The sequence below is a fragment of the Geotrypetes seraphini genome, chromosome 18, assembly GCF_902459505.1.
Source record: "Geotrypetes seraphini chromosome 18, aGeoSer1.1, whole genome shotgun sequence".
Lineage (NCBI taxonomy): Eukaryota > Metazoa > Chordata > Amphibia > Gymnophiona > Dermophiidae > Geotrypetes > Geotrypetes seraphini.
Window position 1 is genome coordinate 36,338,682 of NC_047101.1, and position 18,701 is coordinate 36,357,382.

The window sequence follows — 18,701 nt, forward strand, 5'->3', positions numbered from 1 at the left end:
ACGTCTGAATCATATCTCCCCTGTCCCTCCTTTCCTCTAGGATATACATATTCAGGGCTTCCAGTCTCTCCTCATATGTCTTCTGACACAAGCATTCTATCATTTTCGTTGCCCTCCTCTGGACCGCTTCAAGTCTTCTTATGTCCTTCGCCAGATACGGTCTCCAAAACTGAACACAATACTCCAAGTGCAGCAGAAACGCTCTTCACATCTCAGACTTACACGTCCCACACAATTCCAACTACCTTGTTATTTATTTATTTGAAAAATTTATATTCCACTCTGTCAACATTTCTAGATGGATTCCAACAAACATCCATAATTTATAACACACAAATACATTAAAACAGCAATTACATAATAAACGTCAAAACACTGAATAAAATTAATATAGGAAATCAGCATTGATATACCTCCCTAAACAAAAATGTTTTTAACAAAATCTTGAAACAGTCAACATCAACAAGCCCTCACAGTTGCTCAGGTAATTGGTTCCATAACTGTTGTCCACACACACAAAATATAGATTTCCTATATTCCTTGCGGTAAATTACACAAACAGATAGAACTACCAGGGCAATTCTGTTCAAGGAACGTAAGTTCCGTGTTGGTCGATAAATACAAAGGGAGTTTAAAGCAACTAGAGATTTCTTACCAATCAATGTTTTAAAAACAAGTAGCAACAATTTAAAATGAATATGATACTCAATTGGCAACTAGTGCAATTCTTTAAAAACAGTAATAAGTCGTCCGGTCAGTAGATTTCCTAAAGACCGTAGTGACGAGTTGACCATCAGCTTTAGTGACCACCATGTCCAAGTATGTGACACTGGAAAGATTGACAGACGCTGTGAATTTCAGATGACAATCTAGCGCGTTAAGCCAGATAAGAAATTCAGCGAACTTAGCAGCAGTGTCAGTCCATATCAAAAATACGTCATCAATGTAACGTAGCCAAATGGTGATATGGGACATCCAGGATGACAGATACAATAGCTTCTCCTCAAAGTTTGTGACATATAGGTTGGGCACACTTGTTAGTTTTCACGCGTTTTGCGTGGTGTGCACAGTTTTGGTTCCTGAGCGCCCCCTCTGTGAACCCTTTTGACTATTTACGTCTTCTTGGACAGCAAAACAAAGACAGCCTCATTACTTTTCAAACAGCCCTCGTACATCTAGTCTTTCACCTGCAAATACTCTACCCCCTTACATATTCCCTCACAACTACACCTATTACCACCACACACCCCATACTCTATACCCCCACACAAGTTTCTCCCACTCATAAAATTCTCTAACCATTCAAAACATACTATGCTCAATTCTACTCAGAAATATATATATTCCAACTACACATAGCACTTTATCTTATTTATTCATTTACAAAATTTGTATTCTATGCTATCTTTATAATTCTAGGTACATATTTCCAATTACAATATAGGGTACAATAAAACTCATAAAATAGACTTATGACAGGGGTTGCCATACAACAAATTACGACAAATTGGAAAAACTGGGATAGGTTAAGCTATAATTTTTGGTGGAGTTCGCTGTGCCACATCATTAAAATGGAATGAGTAATTGCCATACAGTGGGGACATTTTAAGAAGTTTAAGGATGTTTGGGAGCCATTAACAAAATATTGTACAGAATGAATATTGTTGGGGGAGTTTTCCCCTTTATTTATGCACGTCCAGGGTGGGAGGGGGGAAGGAGGAGGGAGGGGGGAGGGATATGTTTTGTTTCTTGCCTGAAATTCAATTCATGGTAAAAGGGGGGGGAATATTTGATGTATATTAGTTTTTGATGGAATATTAAGTGTTGTTAAAATGTAAAGAGATTATATCTTAAGTTGTACTTATTGAAAGTTGTAAAAATGAATAAAGAATATTTTTAAAAAAATAAAACTCAAAATATACAAAAATGCACCAAAAAAATAAGGACCCGAACTGTCGTCACGATACCTGGGTTAGTAAACTAAACTAAACTACTGTCTTCACATCATCAATGTTCAGGCCACTTAATAGGCCTGTAAAAATCAAAAGGTGATCAAAAACTTATATTCTTTCATATCTCTCAGTGCCAATATATTAGGAGGCACATATCCTCTCACATATACAATGATACAGACCCCTTACTAGCAAGCATGCTCTGGCATCTTCATATAAATCCTCTAGAACAGTGTTTTTCAACCTTTTTACACCCGCGGACCGGCAGAAATAAAAGAATTATTTTGTGGACCGGCAAACTACGAGGACTAAAATTTAAAAACCCCGTTTCCGCCCCATCTCCGCGAGCTCGGTCCCCGCAAACCATCTGATCCCATCTGCACAAGCCGCAGTTATTTTATATTGAACGTATTTTATTAAAGTATAAAAAGAAACAATATTCTGAACAATTGTGATTTTATAAATACAAATATACAGAGCACGGACCAACAAAACCCGTCTCCCCTCCCCTTCACATATATCCCCTCTGCTATCAAGAAAACTGAACAAGCCAAGTTATTATAGAATGCTACACAGAAATATCATGCTAACAGAATACTGCAGTCCCCAGTTATGTCTCTAGCAGGATATATATTTCAAATCTGATATATTCTAATGACAAAATAGAAATAAAATTATTTTTTTCTACCTTTTGTTGTCTCTGGTTTCTGCTTTCATCTTCTTTTCACTCTTTTCTTTCCAGCGTCTGCCCTGTCTCTTCAATCCAGCATCTGCCCGTTCCATCCACTGTCTGCCCTCTCCCCCTTCCATATGTATCTGACTTCTTTCTATGCCCCTCTCCCCTGTCCATCCAGCCTGTGCCTCCTCTGTCCTTTTTACATCATTCATTTCAGCTTCACTGCTTTCTTCATTTTTATCTCTCCTACACCAGATCTAGCATCTTTATCCCTCTCTCATTTCTCTGCTGACCCCCTTTTCAGCATCAATCTTTCTCTACTTTCTCATTCCTCTCTCTCCTTTCTCATTCCTCTCTCTCCCCTTTCCCTCATCTGATCTCTCCATTCCACCCTGACCCCCTTCCCCTCCTGTAATCTCCCTGCCAGCTGTTTCCTTCCTTATTTCTTTCTCCCTTCCCTCCTTCCTTTTTTCCTTCTCCCTTCCCTCCTCCCCCTATCCAACATTAACTCTCTTCCCATCCCTTTCCCTCCTCCCCTCCCAGTAGCATCTCTCCTTCTACCTCCCTCCAAGTCCAGTAGCAGCTCTCCCTTTATCCAGCAGCTTCCCAGCCTCCTATAGTGGCTTCCTCCACTTCCAGCAACTCTCAGTACTTGCCTGAAGGAAGTTGCCGGTGAATCACTGCCCTAGCAAGTAGGAGAGCTGCTGGGAGGAGAGACAGCCACTGTGAAGGCTCCCCAGGATCTTTCTTGCACACGCTGACCATCTCCCTCCACCTGCACCTGTACCTGCAGCTCTCTCCGTTCCACTTGCACCTTCCCTGCGGCCCTCTTCAGCAACTCGGCAGGGGCGGTGATCAAGACAGGCTGCTGACGTCGGGACCTTCACTCTCTGAGTCCCGCCTATTTTGTTTCAACTTCCTGTTTCTGAACAGGCGAGACTCACAGAGGGAAGGCCCCAACGTCGGTAGTCTGTCTTGATCGCCCGAGGCTGGGAGGAACGGCAGTCGGCAGAAACTTGAACTGCCGACTCAATCTCGCCGGCCCTGCACAGACCAGCAGAAATTTTCTGCGGACCGGCACCAGTCCGCGGACCGGCGGTTGAAGAACAGTGCTCTAAAAACACCCCATCCATATGCATATACATCCTCACCCACTAATGCACACAACTATGCCTATCCATACAAACCCAACCGCTCATATTGTATACTCAGGGCTCCTTTTACAAAGGTGCGCTAGTGCTTTTAATACACGCACCGGATTAGCGCGTGCTATAGTGCGCGGTAGTCGAAAATCTACTGCCTGCTCAAAAGGAGGCGGTAGTGGCTAGCGTGTGTAGCAATTTAGAGCACGCTATTCCCTGCGTTAAGGCCCTAGCGTGGCTTTGTAAAAGGAGCCCTCAGTTTATTATATAACCCTCATTGCATATTCATCCATACTGTCCATTTTGCCAAACACAAACCATACCTGTACCCTCTACAATTTTATGTTTTCACCACTTGTTTGGTGGCCTGGTAAGATTTGTTACATGGCACATCTTTAGAAACTAACAAATTTCATGATCAGGCTTGTTCAAGGTACCCTTATACACTACATAGTTGTTTGTATTAATTATGGGTATACTTCATTGATCGTTGGCCATTACAAAGTTGTTTCTTGCTTTTGCTACCATTAGAATAAGAAATGCCTCATTAATTTAGAAATCATAGATATTACTCCAAAGACATTTTCCTTTACTAACTCATTAATTACACTCTACATCCAGAAATGAGTAGAAAGAAACTAGGAAGAACAACGGATTAATCATAATTATGTGGATCTTCTCCCTCACTCTTAGTATTTTCTAGCAAGCATCAAGAATGTAAAGAGCCACAACTGTGGCAAAATGCTAAATACCTTCCTGCTACCACACCAACCAAGCAGCTGCTATGGTAGGGGCCCTTTTACTAAGCTGCGGTATACTGTAAAGTGGCCCCTTACACAAGTTGTTCCCATGTGTTAAGGTCATTTTTACTGCAGTAGTAAAATGACTGATTTTCCTTTTTTGCATTAATGACCGTGTGCTAATGTTGTCATTCATGTATAGCCATTACCTATCTTGACATGGAAATCCTGAAATAATCAATTAGTGTTGGTAATGCAACTGTGCTAACTGATTAGCGCAGAAATGCTAGGGGACACTCGATGAAGTTACAGGGAAATACTTTTAAAACCAATAGGAGGAAATATTTTTTACTCAGAGAATAGTAAAGCTCTGGAACGCATTGCCAGAGGTTGTGGTAAGAGCGGATAGTGTAGTTGGTTTTAAGAAGGGTTTAGACAAGTTCCTGGAGGAAAAGTCTATAGTCTGTTATTGAGAAAGACAAGGGGGAAGCCAGTGCTTGCCTTGGATCAGTAGCATGGAATATTGCTACTCCTTGGGTTTTTGCCAGGTATTAGTGACCTGGATTGGCCGCCATGAGAACGGGCTTCTGGGCTTGATGGACCATTAGTCTAACCCAGTAAGGCTATTCTTATGTTCTTATGTACGGGTAGTTCGCACAGAGCAGGAAATTACTTCAGGATGCCTGCACCTCTATTGCATGCAGGTACGAAGGCCCATATTCCATAATCAACACCATTTTTTAGGTAACAATAGGCACTCAAGCTAAGTGAAAAACACCATTTAAATTACATTTTACACTGATTTTCAAGGTGCCTAAAAAAAAACAGTGTAGATGTGACTATTGCAGAAAGTATCGTTAGGCGCGATTCACATCAAATGTAGGTGCCGGAAATGTAGGCCTTGAAAACCCTAGTCTTCATAGCTAGCACCTACCTTTTCTAGAAGCGCAATTCTTTAAATGGCACCGTCACATGATTGGAATGCAATTGGTGACCGCTTATATGGCAGCCACCGACAACGGTGCCATTTAGAGAATTCGAGCCAAAGTTTAAAGAATAGTAGCAACAATTAATGCCACATATTGCTACTATTGGAACTTAAGGCCAATTTGTACCTAATTTAACAATTAACCCCCCCCTCCCATTTTCTTTTTTACTAAGTCGCGGTAGTGGTTTCTACCACAGTCCGGAGTACTAAGGCCTGGATTCTGTACAGGGCACCCAGTCTCAGATGCTACCTAAGCGGCTTTTGAGAATCACACATGGCCGGCCTATACAGAATCACCCTAAGCCACTTAACCACCATGACTCTAACTGAAACCCATTTTACAGGTGCTGGTTAGAGAATCGTGTTGCCACCGAGTTAATCGTGGCAAGGGAATCTCTCTGCCGCGGTCAGTGGAACCATACCCCCCTGCGATGACGACGAGCAGGTGGGATGCCCAGTCCCTCCGTCCGGGACTCCCAAAGTCATCCCCCACCCGCAAATGTCAGTAGCAGGAGGAGTGACCAATTCCTCCTGTCGCCATCCCCCAAAGACATCCCCCAGCAGGAGGGATGCCCAGTCCCTCCTACTGGAATCCCCCTCCCAAGATTATACTCCCAACCCACCCCCCGAAGAGCAGTCCCAAACCCCCTGAAAGGCAGACCCGAACCCCCCACACCAGCCCCCCAAATACCTGATATTAAGTTGGCCGGCCAGATGGATGCTTCTTCCGTCCTTCCCAACAGGCACGCCTTACTGAATGGTGGGCCTGCCCCTTCCCGGTGCATTGTGGGATGCACTGGGGAGGGGCCTAAGACCCTTATTGGCCCAGGTGCTTAAGGACCCTCCTGTCAGAGGGGTCTTAGGCACCTGGGCCAACCAGAATCTTAGATCTCTCTCCCAGTGCATTCTGGAATGCGCTGGGAGTGACTATCCCTTAGGCCACTCCCATAGGGCCTCCACAAAAACTCTGTTACTCAGATAAGTTGCTGCTATGCCTACCCTTCACCTCCAATGCTAATTCCAGACTTTGTTCCTTTCATTTAGCTTCCCCGTGTGCCTGGAATAAAATACCAGAATTTGTTCATCATGCCCCATGGGGTATCATGCCTGGGTTTCGTTTTTCCTGAACTCTATACCCCCTCCTGAAACTCCCTTAGTCAAGTGGGAAGAAAGCAACAGAGATGTCAGGATTGTCTCTTAAACACCACACAAGTTATTGAACGAGGGAGCTGTGCTCTTGAGTAACTTCTTACGGTGTTTTAATCATAACTTTTATGAGTAATCACTGTATTAATGTTATCAATTTCAATGATAATCCTCTTAACTTTTATTCTATAGCACAGAACCTCAAATTCTGTAGATTTGTTTTGCCCATTCTGAAGATGGTTTTATTTATAGTGTCATGAGTGTGACTGTCCATCACAATAATATAAAAGACATTCAGACATTGATTACTATCAACTCAGCTGACCCTGGCTCACATCACATAAGGTTGACTGATGAGCTTCTGCCTTCACTTGAAGGCCTGTAGTGCCTTCGGCAGAAATATAGGGCAATAAGCAGAATTTGCCAGAAACAGAAAAATATTACAAGCTTTGACAGTTCTTCAGATAGCAGAAATATCTTTAGACTCATAATGTTTTTTTATTTATTGGTACAAGTAATTTGGAATAATTTAAAATTGTTTCATAGAGGTACAGCAAAATATTAGGACAACAAAACTGATGAAAATAAAGGAAAACTTGATAATTCACAAGGCCAGCATTATGATGGCTTAGCATCATCCTAGTGTTACTTGAACAGAAGAAATATTTATTTAATAGATTACACAGGTCTACCCTCATAAGGACATACTAGGTCAGACCAATGGTCCATTGAGACCAGTATCCTGTTTCCATAGTGCTCAATCTATGTACTTGACTTGACATGTACTTGACAGAAACCCTTCAGAAAGTAGAAGGATCTGACTGAAAATAATAGGAATCGTAAGGAATGGCAAGGCACTGATAAGGAAAGCAAAGAGATACCTTGAAAAGAAAATTGTGCTGGAGGCAAAAACACATAGTAAAAACTTTTTTTTAGGTCTATTAGAAGCAAGCAGCCAGTAAAAGAATCAGTTGGACTGCTAGATGACCAAGGGGTAAAATGAAACTATATAATAGTTCTTCAAGTATGCACTAAGTGAGATACAGAATCCACTCATGCAATTATATAATCATTAATGATAATAATTGAGACTTGGGCTCTTGCATGAGATAAGCATTGAATGCTTTGCGTTTATCTGACTTATGCAACTCACACTGAGGACTTCTAAATAAAATTATTATCATTAATGATTATATATTTGTATGAGTGGATTCTGTCTCTCAGTGCATACTTGAAGAACTATTATATTTTTATTTATTTATTTAGCCCGTCCTACCAAAAGGAGCCCAGAACGGGTTACAAGAGTACATTCATAGTATGGGTAGGACAAACTTTATTGAGAAATACAGACTTTACAACATTTACAGTATAGACAGAGGGGTTTAGATTACAGCATTTACTGTTTATACATAACATACAGACTTAGTGGACATAGGGTAGATTAAATTGTTTGACTAGTAGATTACCCGGTGTTGCCCAGATATTTATCCCCACATGTCCCACCCTCCACGTGTCCCCCTTGTCTCACCCCCCATATGGCCTACCTTCATGGATGCTGAAGAGGAAAGGCAGGAGTGCCGCTAGCGCCTCGCAGCACCCCGATGTGCCAACCTTTGTCAATATTGAAGAGTTGTTGCGGCGGATGCAGGGAGCTGCAGTCGTAACGCCGGAAGCTAGCCCGCTGAGGACGCCTGGATACAGCGAGACCAGAGTCGCTTCGCCTGGGCCAGACACCACGCTAAGCCCCGATGTGAGAGCCCCACCCCCACAACCCTGAGTTACCAGCTCTCCAGGGGAAGAGGAAACCCCGGAGATGGAGGAGGAACTTTCCCCTGAGGCAAGAAGTTCATCATCGGAGAGTTTGGAGACAGAGCCCCTGGTACAGGGTGTCTCTGTAGGAAAAACCAGGGGAGATTCAGCTACTGGAGGTGAAGATAATCAGTTGGAGCAAAGCCAAGGATCAGCTTCCTCAAACGGTGAGCATTTCTATACTCAGCAAAGGCTTTTAATTTTCGATAAGCCAGCACAAGTGACTCTGGAGCCATTATGGGATTTAATTACAAACTTTACAAAGACTATTAGTCCCAATTTCCAATATGTTGAAGCAAAATTGATTCAACATACTAAAGAGCTTAAGGCCTTAAAAGAGGATCTCACAGTTTCAAAATCCTCAGTCCAAAAGCTTGACCATGACTTATCATCAATTAAACAAGTACAATAGTTAAGGATCAAGTGAATCTTAGGAAGAAGTTAGAAACACTTGAGAACAATGCACGGAATAATAATTTGAGACTAATTAATTTTCCAAGATTAACAATGGTAACTCCTAGGGAAATGCTTAGGAGATACCTGGTGGAAATCCTACAAGTTCCAGAGGAAATATTTCCACCTTTTTCCCAAGTGTATTATTTGCCTAACAAAGGAGGGAACCAATTACAAACAAAGTTGACGGATCAAGCCTTATTAAATGTTTTGGAAATTTTGGAAACGTCAGACAGAGATATTGCTGTACCATCCATGATGATATTAACAGTAGCTCTTTCAATTGATAAAATGTGGTTATTGAGGCTTTTCTTAAAAAACAAACAGAAAGAGTTTCTTGGATGTAAAATTCAAATGTTTCCTGATCTTTCAAGAGAAACTCAAAAGCGTCGTAGAGAATTTCTTCTCCCGAGAGCAGGGTCACCTCACTGGGGGCAACATTCTATTTGAGACATCCTTGCAAGTGTATTATTTGCCACCGTTCAGTTAAATATGTTTCCCTTGAACCCCAACAACTAAGTGCCTTTTTGGCAATGTCCCGACTAGATGAAGGAAAATCAAGTGTTCAGTGGTTAATGAAGTTGCTCCTACCTCAGCACTATCTGTAGTTCATCTTGTTATATTGTTGTATTTTCCCCTTTCTTTTTTGCCTATGTGTAATCTTGGAATCCTAGGTTGAGGACTTGAGTGATTTAGTCAATTTTTTTCTTAGTTTTTAATTTTTCTTTGTAAATTGTATTGAGGTATGATTTACACCTTATGACGTTGTATTCAGACTAACTCACTTTCTGTACAAGTGTTTGTTTACGTGGTATGTAATGAAAAGTTATAAATAAAAAAATAAATTCATGGGATAGTAGGTAATGTCCTATTATGGATTAAGAACTGGTTAAAAGATAGAAAACAGAGTAACAGAGTATAGTTAAATAGACACTATTCTTAATGGATAATTCTTTTTTGATATATTTATTTTTAAAGTTATGCACAGCTTAACGCCATACTGCTTCCCAAATTTTATGTCATTGTACTCTCCCTCTAAACAGTTATGTTCATTTTTGGAAATTACATTACATTAGGGACTTCTATTCCGCCTATACCTTGCAGTTCAAGGCGGATTACAAAAGAGCTAACTGGACATTTCCAGTGAAGTTTTATGCCATTGTATAGATCCATGGTGAGGCCCCACCTGGAATACTGTGTGCAATTCTGGAGGCCGCATTATCGCAAGGATGTGCTGAGACTGGAGTCGGTGCAAAGAATGGCCACCCGGATGGTCTCGGGACTCAAGGATCTACCATACGAAAAACGGCTTGACAAATTACAGCTATACTCGCTCGAGGAGCGCAGAGAGAGGGGGGACATGATCGAGACGTTCAAGTATCTTACGGGCCGCATCGAGGCGGAGGAAGATATCTTCTTTTTCAAGGGTCCCACGACAACAAGAGGACATCCGTTGAAAATCAGGGGCGGGGAACTACGAGGTGACACCAGGAAATTCTTTTTCACTGAAAGAGTGGTTGATCGCTGGAATAGTCTTCCACTACAGGTGATTGAGGCCAGCAGCGTGCCTGATTTTAAGGCCAAATGGGATCGGCACATGGGATCTATTCACAGGGCAAAGGTAGGGGAGGGACATTAAGGTGGGCAGACTAGATGGGCCATGGGCCCTTATCTGCCGTCTATTTCTATGTTTCTATGTTTCAGTTTGGGGGGTTTTTTTGGTTACAAGGGAGGAGAGGTACCTGGATTAATTCCGGAAGAACTTGCAAATTGGATATTAAATTGACTGTACGTTACTGTGTGATATAACAAATAGATTACAGTTAGAGTACAAATAAGATTACGTTACATTTCAGGGATCTGAATACTTGGTTGGTGTTTTGGGGAGGAAGAGATTATTTAAGTGGAGGTTTGGGGGGAGAATTTATCTAGGAGGAGGGGGAAGGGTTGGGTTAAAATATTTGGATAAATTTTTTGAAAAGTAGGGTTTTGATTAGATTGCACGTTCCCGCAATAAGTGTATATAGGAAATCAACGATTAGAGTCTGTGGCTCAGCAATGTGGAATAGCTTGCCTCAGGATATTCGAGCTATCTCCTCTTATTTGAGCTTCAGGAGAGCAGTTAAAAATATATTTTTCTCTCAGTACCTAATTTTGGCTTAAATATATTTATACTTGTTTTGGATTTAATGTCCAAAACCATGGATTTATGCGTGATTGAACTTTCATAATTCAGAGGCCTGTCTGTTGTCTTACATTATCTATTAGGGGAGATATAAACTCGCAGATTAGTTTAGAAAAATAAATTGTGGGGTTCCCCAGAGGTCTGTGCTGGGACCGCTGCTTTTTAACATATTTATCAATTATCTAGAGATGGGAATAGCTAGTGAGCTAATTAAATTTGCTGATGTCACAAAGTAGCTCAAAGTAGAGAATGACATGGGGATGAGTACCCACAGTTAACCAAGGGGTGAGGACAGAGACAAAGCCCATGGTGCAGGAACAGAGGGACAGAGCCCACAGGGACAGGGACAAATTTTGTCCCCATTTCATTCTCTAAATCTTGAGACTAGAATCAATATGTAAAAACTTAACACATCGTAGGCAACTAGCAACTGAATTCAGTGATTGAAAACCTGAAGAAGCTGCTTTTGGATTTAAATGAACTGCTGTTGAATGACAATTTGTGTCTTATCTGCCTTTGATGTAGCAACAAGAGTCATGTCTGCTGACCATCTGCAACATCCTTCCATTACGTGCCCAGCTGCTCAAGCACCTTACTATTACTTCAATAGATTCATCCATTATTAGTGACATCAAGAAACATTTCTAGCATTTAATAGATACTTATTTTCCTGTTCATCCACTACATAGCTTCGGTTGTCTTCTACACCCATGTCTGAAAGACAATCCAATTGCTTTCCCAGATGATGTAAAAACATAGGCAACTGAATTTTGGGAAAGTTGCACCAAAACCAGATTGAAATGGAAAGCTCTATTTGTGATTTATAAACAGTTGTACAGAATATTGTCCCTTTTTATACTTTAATTTAAAAAAAAAAAAAAAAAAAAGATTTACATACAAAATCATAAGTGTTTGAGGCTTGTGCAAATGAGGACAGAGTCTATAGGGACGGCGGCCTTGGGGCGAGGACAAACTTTGTCCCCATGTCATTCTCTAGTCCAAAGTTGTTAAATCGCAAGAGGATTGTGAAAAAGGGAGACTGGGCATCAAAATGGCAGATGTTTAATGTGAGCATGTGGGAAAGAGGAACCCAAAGTAGAGTCACTACCTAGGAGAAGGATCTAGGTGTCATTGTTGAAGATACATTGAAACCCTCAGCGCAATGTGTGGCGGCTGCTAAGAAAGCAAATAAGAGTGTTAGGAATTATCAGTAAAAGAATGGAAAACATGAGAATTCCAGTGGTGTTCAATAATTTAGCTACCTCAGTAGGAAAGAAAAGAGAGTTAAAAAAAAACTGTCTTATTTTTCAATATTTTCCTGAAAGCTCCATACACTTCATCCACTTTTCCTGCAATGACCCGGGAAACTATAGGCCGGTAAGTTTGACATCGGTTCCGGGCAAGATGGTGGAAGCACTGATAAAGGACAGCATCTGTGAGCACATCGAAAAAAATGGGCTGATGAAAGCGAGCCAACATGGCTTCTGCAAGGGAAGATCGTGCCAAACAAACTTACTGCACTTCTTCGAGGGGGTAAACAGCCAGTTGGACAAAGGGGAACCTGTAGACATCATCTACCTTGACTTCCAAAAGGCCTTTGACAAGGTACCCCATGAGCGGTTACTTAGGAAGCTGTGGAACCACGGGGTGGAAGGGGACGTACACAGATGGATCAAACACTGGTTGGCAGGCAGGAGACAGAGGGTTGGAGTGAAGGGTCACTACTCGGGCTGGAGGAAAGTCACGAGCGGAGTTCCGCAGGGGTCTGTACTTGGACCGCTGCTGTTCAATATATTTATAAATGACCTGGAAACGGGGACGAATTGTGAAGTTATAAAATTTGCGGACGACACTAAACTCTGTAGAAGGGTTAGAACTACGGAAGAGTGTGAGGACCTACAAAGGGACCTAAACAAACTGGAGGAGTGGGCGAATAAATGGCAGATGAAATTCAATGTAGGGAAATGCAAGGTCATGCATCTAGGGAGAAAGAACCCGATGTTCAGCTACCAAATGGGGGGACTAGTATTAGAGGGAAGTAACCTTGAAAGAGATCTGGGTGTACTGGTGGATACAACAATGAAGTCAACGACGCAATGCGCAGCAGCCGCGAAGAAAGCGAACAGAATGTTGGGTATTATTAAAAATGGTATTACGACCAGAACAAAAGAAGTCATCCTGCCGTTGTATCGGGCAATGGTGCGCCCGCACCTGGAGTACTGTGTTCAGTATTGGTCACCGCACCTTAAGAAGGATATGGCAATACTTGAGAGGGTCCAGAGGAGAGCGACACGAATGATTAAGGGCATGGAAAACCTTTCATACACTGAAAGATTGGAGAAGCTGGAGCTCTTCTCCCTGGAAAAGCGGAGACTCAGAGGAGACATGATAGAGACCTACAAGATCATGAAGGGCATAGAGAAAGTGGAGAGAGACAGATTCTTCAAACTTTCAAAACATAAAAGAACAAGAGGGCACTCGGAAAAATTGGAAGGGGATAGATTCAAAACAAATGCTAGGAAGTTTTTCTTTACTCAGCGGGTGGTGGACACCTGGAATGCGCTTCCAGAGGATATAATAGGGCAGAGTACGGTACTGGGGTTTAAGAAAGGATTGGACAATTTCCTGTTGGAAAAGGGGATAGAGGGATATAGATAGAGGATTATTATGCAGGTTCTGGACCTGTTGGGCCGCCGCGTGAGCGGACTGCTGGGCACGATGGACCTCAGGTCTGACCCGGCAGAGGCATTGCTTATGTGCTTATGTGCTTATGTGCTTTGATAAATTCTTCTGTTTGACCTTCAAACCAGGACATCACAGCTTCCTTGGCGTCATCATCACTTGAAAATCGCTGTCAACGAAGAGGTTTCTTCAAAAACTCAGAACAGGAAATAATCCAAGGGAGCCAGGACAGGTCTGTAGGATGGATTCAGCTGATGAAACCCACATTCTCTGAAGGCAGCCTGTGATTGTTAAGACATGTGCATTGGCGCACTGTTGTGAAGAAGCAGCACATCTACTATGAGTTTTCCTTGTCTTTTCGCCTTGATTGACGGCCACAAAGTGATCACTGTATTGGCATAACTCTCCCTGGTTATGGTTGTCTTGTATGACAAATTCCAGAAGCAAAAGTCCTTCATCATCCCACAAGACAGTTGCCATGACTTTGCTTGCAGATTTTTCTGTCTTGAACTTTTTCGGGATGGGGTATGACTTGTGCTGCCACGGTATTGACTCCATTTTGGACTCTGTGATAGACCCAAGGCTTATCTCCAGTTGCCAAATGATAAAAAAAAAAATCACTTGGTCTTCATGGAGCACCTACAAATTCTCCTGACAGCATTGGAGTCTCGTGGCCTTTTGGCATGACGTCAGCATTCTTGGAACCCATCTTGCTCTAAACTTGGACATGCCCAAATTTCCATGAATTATTTTTAAAACTGTACCTGCCAAGATGCTCATTTCTTCTTCTATTTAGGAAACCTTAATTCATCTGTCTGACAAAATTAAATCCTTTACTTTCTTGCACATTTCTGGTAGAAATTGCTTCCACAGGCCATCCAGAGTGAGGGACATATTCAATAGACTCTCTACACTACTTTAACTGCTTGCTCCAAAATTTTACTTTGTAGGATGATGGGGCAGACTCAGTATAAACTGCAGGCATGCGTTCATGTTCACGGATCTCCTTTGATTTTTTTACCTTCTTTTGTGAGAAATTTTATCACTGAACGGTGCTCCAAATCTAGCAGTCTCTTGATTCGTACGAGGAATGCTCCAAATCTAGCAGTCTCTTACTTGATTACTCTTACTCTCCCGACATCCTGTCTCTTGGAATGTTAGACTCACACTGAGCCGCAACTGTGAATGAGTAAACTTGAGACATGTACAGCCTTGTTTCAACACACTTGATACTTTCTGTCTTACTTAGTTAGATAAATTATTGAACGTCCCTTGTATTATAATACAAAGGTATTGCTTCACTCAAATACTGTATGCAATTCTGATTGACGCTTCTGGATCCTCTGCTGTCTCTGATATGGAGCTCCTATTTGCCCTGCTTTACCCAGACCCCAGCTGCTTCAAACTGTCCCAAATCCTGTGTCTGTCCTAGCCATCTTTATGATTCTTTTAAAATATTAAAGTTGAATCTGGGAATCTATGTATCCAACTTTATTGCTGAAAACTCAGATCCATAGAAGACCCATGGATCCAACTTTAATCTGAGAAAAAACAATCCTGAAGCTCCTGGCAAGTGCTTCCAGAGCAGAGCAGATCAGAGTAGAGAAGCAGCCACTGGATCTGGAACAGACCAAGGCAGCAGAGAATCCATGGCAGCCACAGGATCATGGGTTAAGTTGGAGTTCCATCCATATCCAAGACAGCAGAGGATCCAAGGTAGCACATAAGTACTGTAAAAGATTTATCCTTCACAGACCCCCATTGTAGAAGGTATAGAGGTGATCCAGAGAATCTGGCTTTAACTAGTACTGATATAGGGAAATGGAAAGAAAGAGAGGATACACCACACATGGATGAGAGGGAAAGAAGAGAGAGGGAGCAAACACATGGATTGGGTGAAGGGAACAGATGGAAAACTAGAATTAATAAAGGGACAGAAGCATGGAAGAAAGCTGAATCTGAAAGATCAAGGGCAAGAAATTAAGAAGAAAGGAAAAGAGTTAAAAAAAAACCCGACAAATGGACAGGAGTCCGGATCAGAGACTAGGACCAACATGATTAGAAAACAGTCACCAGACTACAAAGATAGATACAAAATCATTTTATTTTTATTTTAGTATTTTGAATATGTTCAATTTCAGAATTTACATCTGCTGTCTTTATTTTGCACTGTACAGGAGGAAACCTGTTTCATTCTGTTTTCCTGGTATTTGTGCCGCATGCAATTTGGCTTCTTGGGATTTCAGGTTAATTTTTGCCTGTATTTGAAAAGAGGCTATGTCTGTTCAGCATGTGTGACCAAAAGGCCTTTTATATGCTCTTCTGCTGGTAACAGAAGTACATGGCTACAGTGAGCGGAGCCACAGATTGTCATACTGTTCCCTAAGGATAGCCCTGTATGAGTACCAGCTATAGCAAAGGAGGTGGCTAATTTTTTTTTTTTTTTTTGGGGGGGGGAACTTTGGCCGGAATCTTTAAAAAAAAAGAAGTGCATATCTGTTTTTATTTCTCCAGTGTTTAAGTACTTATTGAATTTAATTTCTGGGGGTTCTCAGTTCAGTTTCTATTTCTATTTGTGATCCCTTGTTCTGTATTTGGTAAAGGTCTGTGGGGAGGGGGGGGGTTTGTGTGGAGAAGTTATTAAAAGTTGTTTTATGTGTGGTAGTAATGGCATTGGCAAGATTGGGAGAGGGGCAGGAAAGAGAGGGGATCAGGGGCCCCTCCTTAATTTTTGCCTTGGGCCCCAACATGTCTAAAACCAGTCCAGATGGCAACTCTTCTATCCTCATGTGCTGCTGCATATTGGTGACCAGGGCCCTGAGCGCCATTTAACCAGGCATCAACATCTCCAGCCTGCTTAAATTGTTTTGAATATAGGGTTCTCTTTTAATAAATACCATTACATGACTTTTGCCTTATTCTTAAATCTGACTTTGACATATAAATGCAGATTTATTAAAAAGACAAATACAGTGGTTACCTCGGTTTACGAGTGCACCGGATTGTGAGTGTTTTGCAAGACGAGCAAAACATTTGCAAACTTGGTGCCTCATAAACCGAGCGCGCCTCGATTTGCGAGCGCCCCCCCTGCGAACTGGCACCTTCCCCCCCGCAATCCGGCACCCCCCCCCCGCCGCCATCGGGCACCCCCCCCGCCGCGACCTGAGGTCCCCCCAACCCACCCGAACCCTCTTCTTACTTTGATGTAGCCTCCGCACCTGCACCAGCATGTCCTGTCCTGTGCTGTGCTGTGCCGGTGCCCGAAAATCTGCCTCCGGTGCTGGGCCTTGAGCATGTGCGCATGCTCAAGGCCTGAGAGTTCACGTCCAACGTGAACTCTCATGTCCAATGTGAACTCTCACGTCCAACGTGAACTCTCAGGCCTTGAGCATGCGCACATGCTCAAGGCCCAGCACCGGAGGCAGATTTTCGGGCACCGGCACAGCACAGCACAGGACAGGACATGCTGGTGCAGGTGCGGAGGCTACATCAAAGTAAGAAGAGGGTTCGGGTGGGTTGGGGGGACCTCAGGTCGCGGCGGGGGGGGGGGGTGCCCGATGGCGGCGGGGGGGGTGCCGGATCGCGGGGGGAGGGAGGGTGCCAGTTCGTGGGTGGGGCCTTCGGGGGGAGCAATGCCGATTCTCTAGGGGGGGGAGCAGCGCTGCTGGCCTCGTGGGGGGGGGGAACCTATCAAAACGAGTTTCCATTATTTCCTATGGGGAAACTCGCTTTGATAAATGAGCATTTTGGATTACGAGCATACTCCTGGAACGGATTATGCTCATAATCCAAGGTACCACTGTATATATAAGCAAAGATCGTTCAAGGAGGGAAATCATATTTACGGGCAGGTATGTGTGAGGCAGTCCACAGTGAGCATTTGGAAATACACAATGGTTTCCTTACCTCATTGTGTACAATAGTGTTCCGTCCTCAGTGATCCGTAGCAATTTGTTAGGCATAGTCATGTTGTGAGCTACAGATTTCTTTCCATTATGGAAAAAGGTATCTGGTGTCCAAATTTTGCTTGCCATTAGATTATTAAGTCGGAGAACAGTCATGGGACCTTTGAATTTTAACCTCTCATCTCTCCAACTCTGACGGAAAAATACATCTATTGTGTATTCCTGGAAAACAAAAACAGAGCATACTTCCAAGATTTGTTTATATTAAAACATAACATAAAACTTTATGAATTGCAGATACCTCGCGGTTCTACGTGATTTACAAAAGATAAAACCAACACATCAACTGTTGAATTTATAATCGATTAAAACCATACAATAATCATTTTCCAAATTTACTTCTAAAATGCATGTAAGAGAATGATTGTGAAATAAGACTAGAAATGACAAATTTTTCCCCATCCCGGCAAGTTCTTTTCCTGCTCCTGCACCGTTCCTGAAAAAACTATGTCCTCATTTTAAAATCATATGTGTTTGAGGCTTGTGCAGTTAAGGCAGGGTTTACAGGAATGGGGCAGGGACAAGGACAGCGACAAAACTCTTGTGGACGGGACGGGAAAATTGAGTTTCTGCAGGGACAGGGACAAATTTGTCCCCGAGTCATTCTCTAAAATAGACTTCCATATGTTTACTTGGTAAGAAAGTAGATTGGTTACACATCTTTTATATTTGCATTACTTTACTGATGGAAAAATGAAATAAGTAATATTTCACAAAGATTGTAAGAAGGAACTAAACCAAACATGATTTTATAACAAGCACAACTCAATTTGAATAATACCCTGGCCTGTATTGGGTTCCAATGTAATTTCTGGTAGATAACGGAAAGATGATCATATTTCTTCAGATTAAGGGCTCCTTTTACGAAGGCGCGCTAGGGCCTTAACGTGCAGAATAGTGCACGCTAAAATGTGCGCGTGCTAGCCGCTACCGCCTCTTCTTGAGCAGGTGGTAGTTTTTCAG

General features: G+C 42.3%; 1 protein-coding gene across 3 annotated transcripts in view; it reads right to left on the reverse strand.

The window, feature by feature from the left end:
- LOC117351500 (gamma-aminobutyric acid receptor subunit alpha-1) overlaps positions 1 to 18,701 on the reverse strand; it is a 180,385-nt gene that overhangs the window by 61,013 nt on the left and 100,671 nt on the right. For all 3 annotated transcript variants that reach the window (XM_033926834.1, XM_033926836.1, XM_033926835.1), the window contains exon 5: positions 17,680 to 17,900. In XM_033926834.1, coding sequence (XP_033782725.1) covers positions 17,680 to 17,900 — 221 coding nt within the window. The remainder of the gene's footprint in view (positions 1 to 17,679; positions 17,901 to 18,701) is intronic.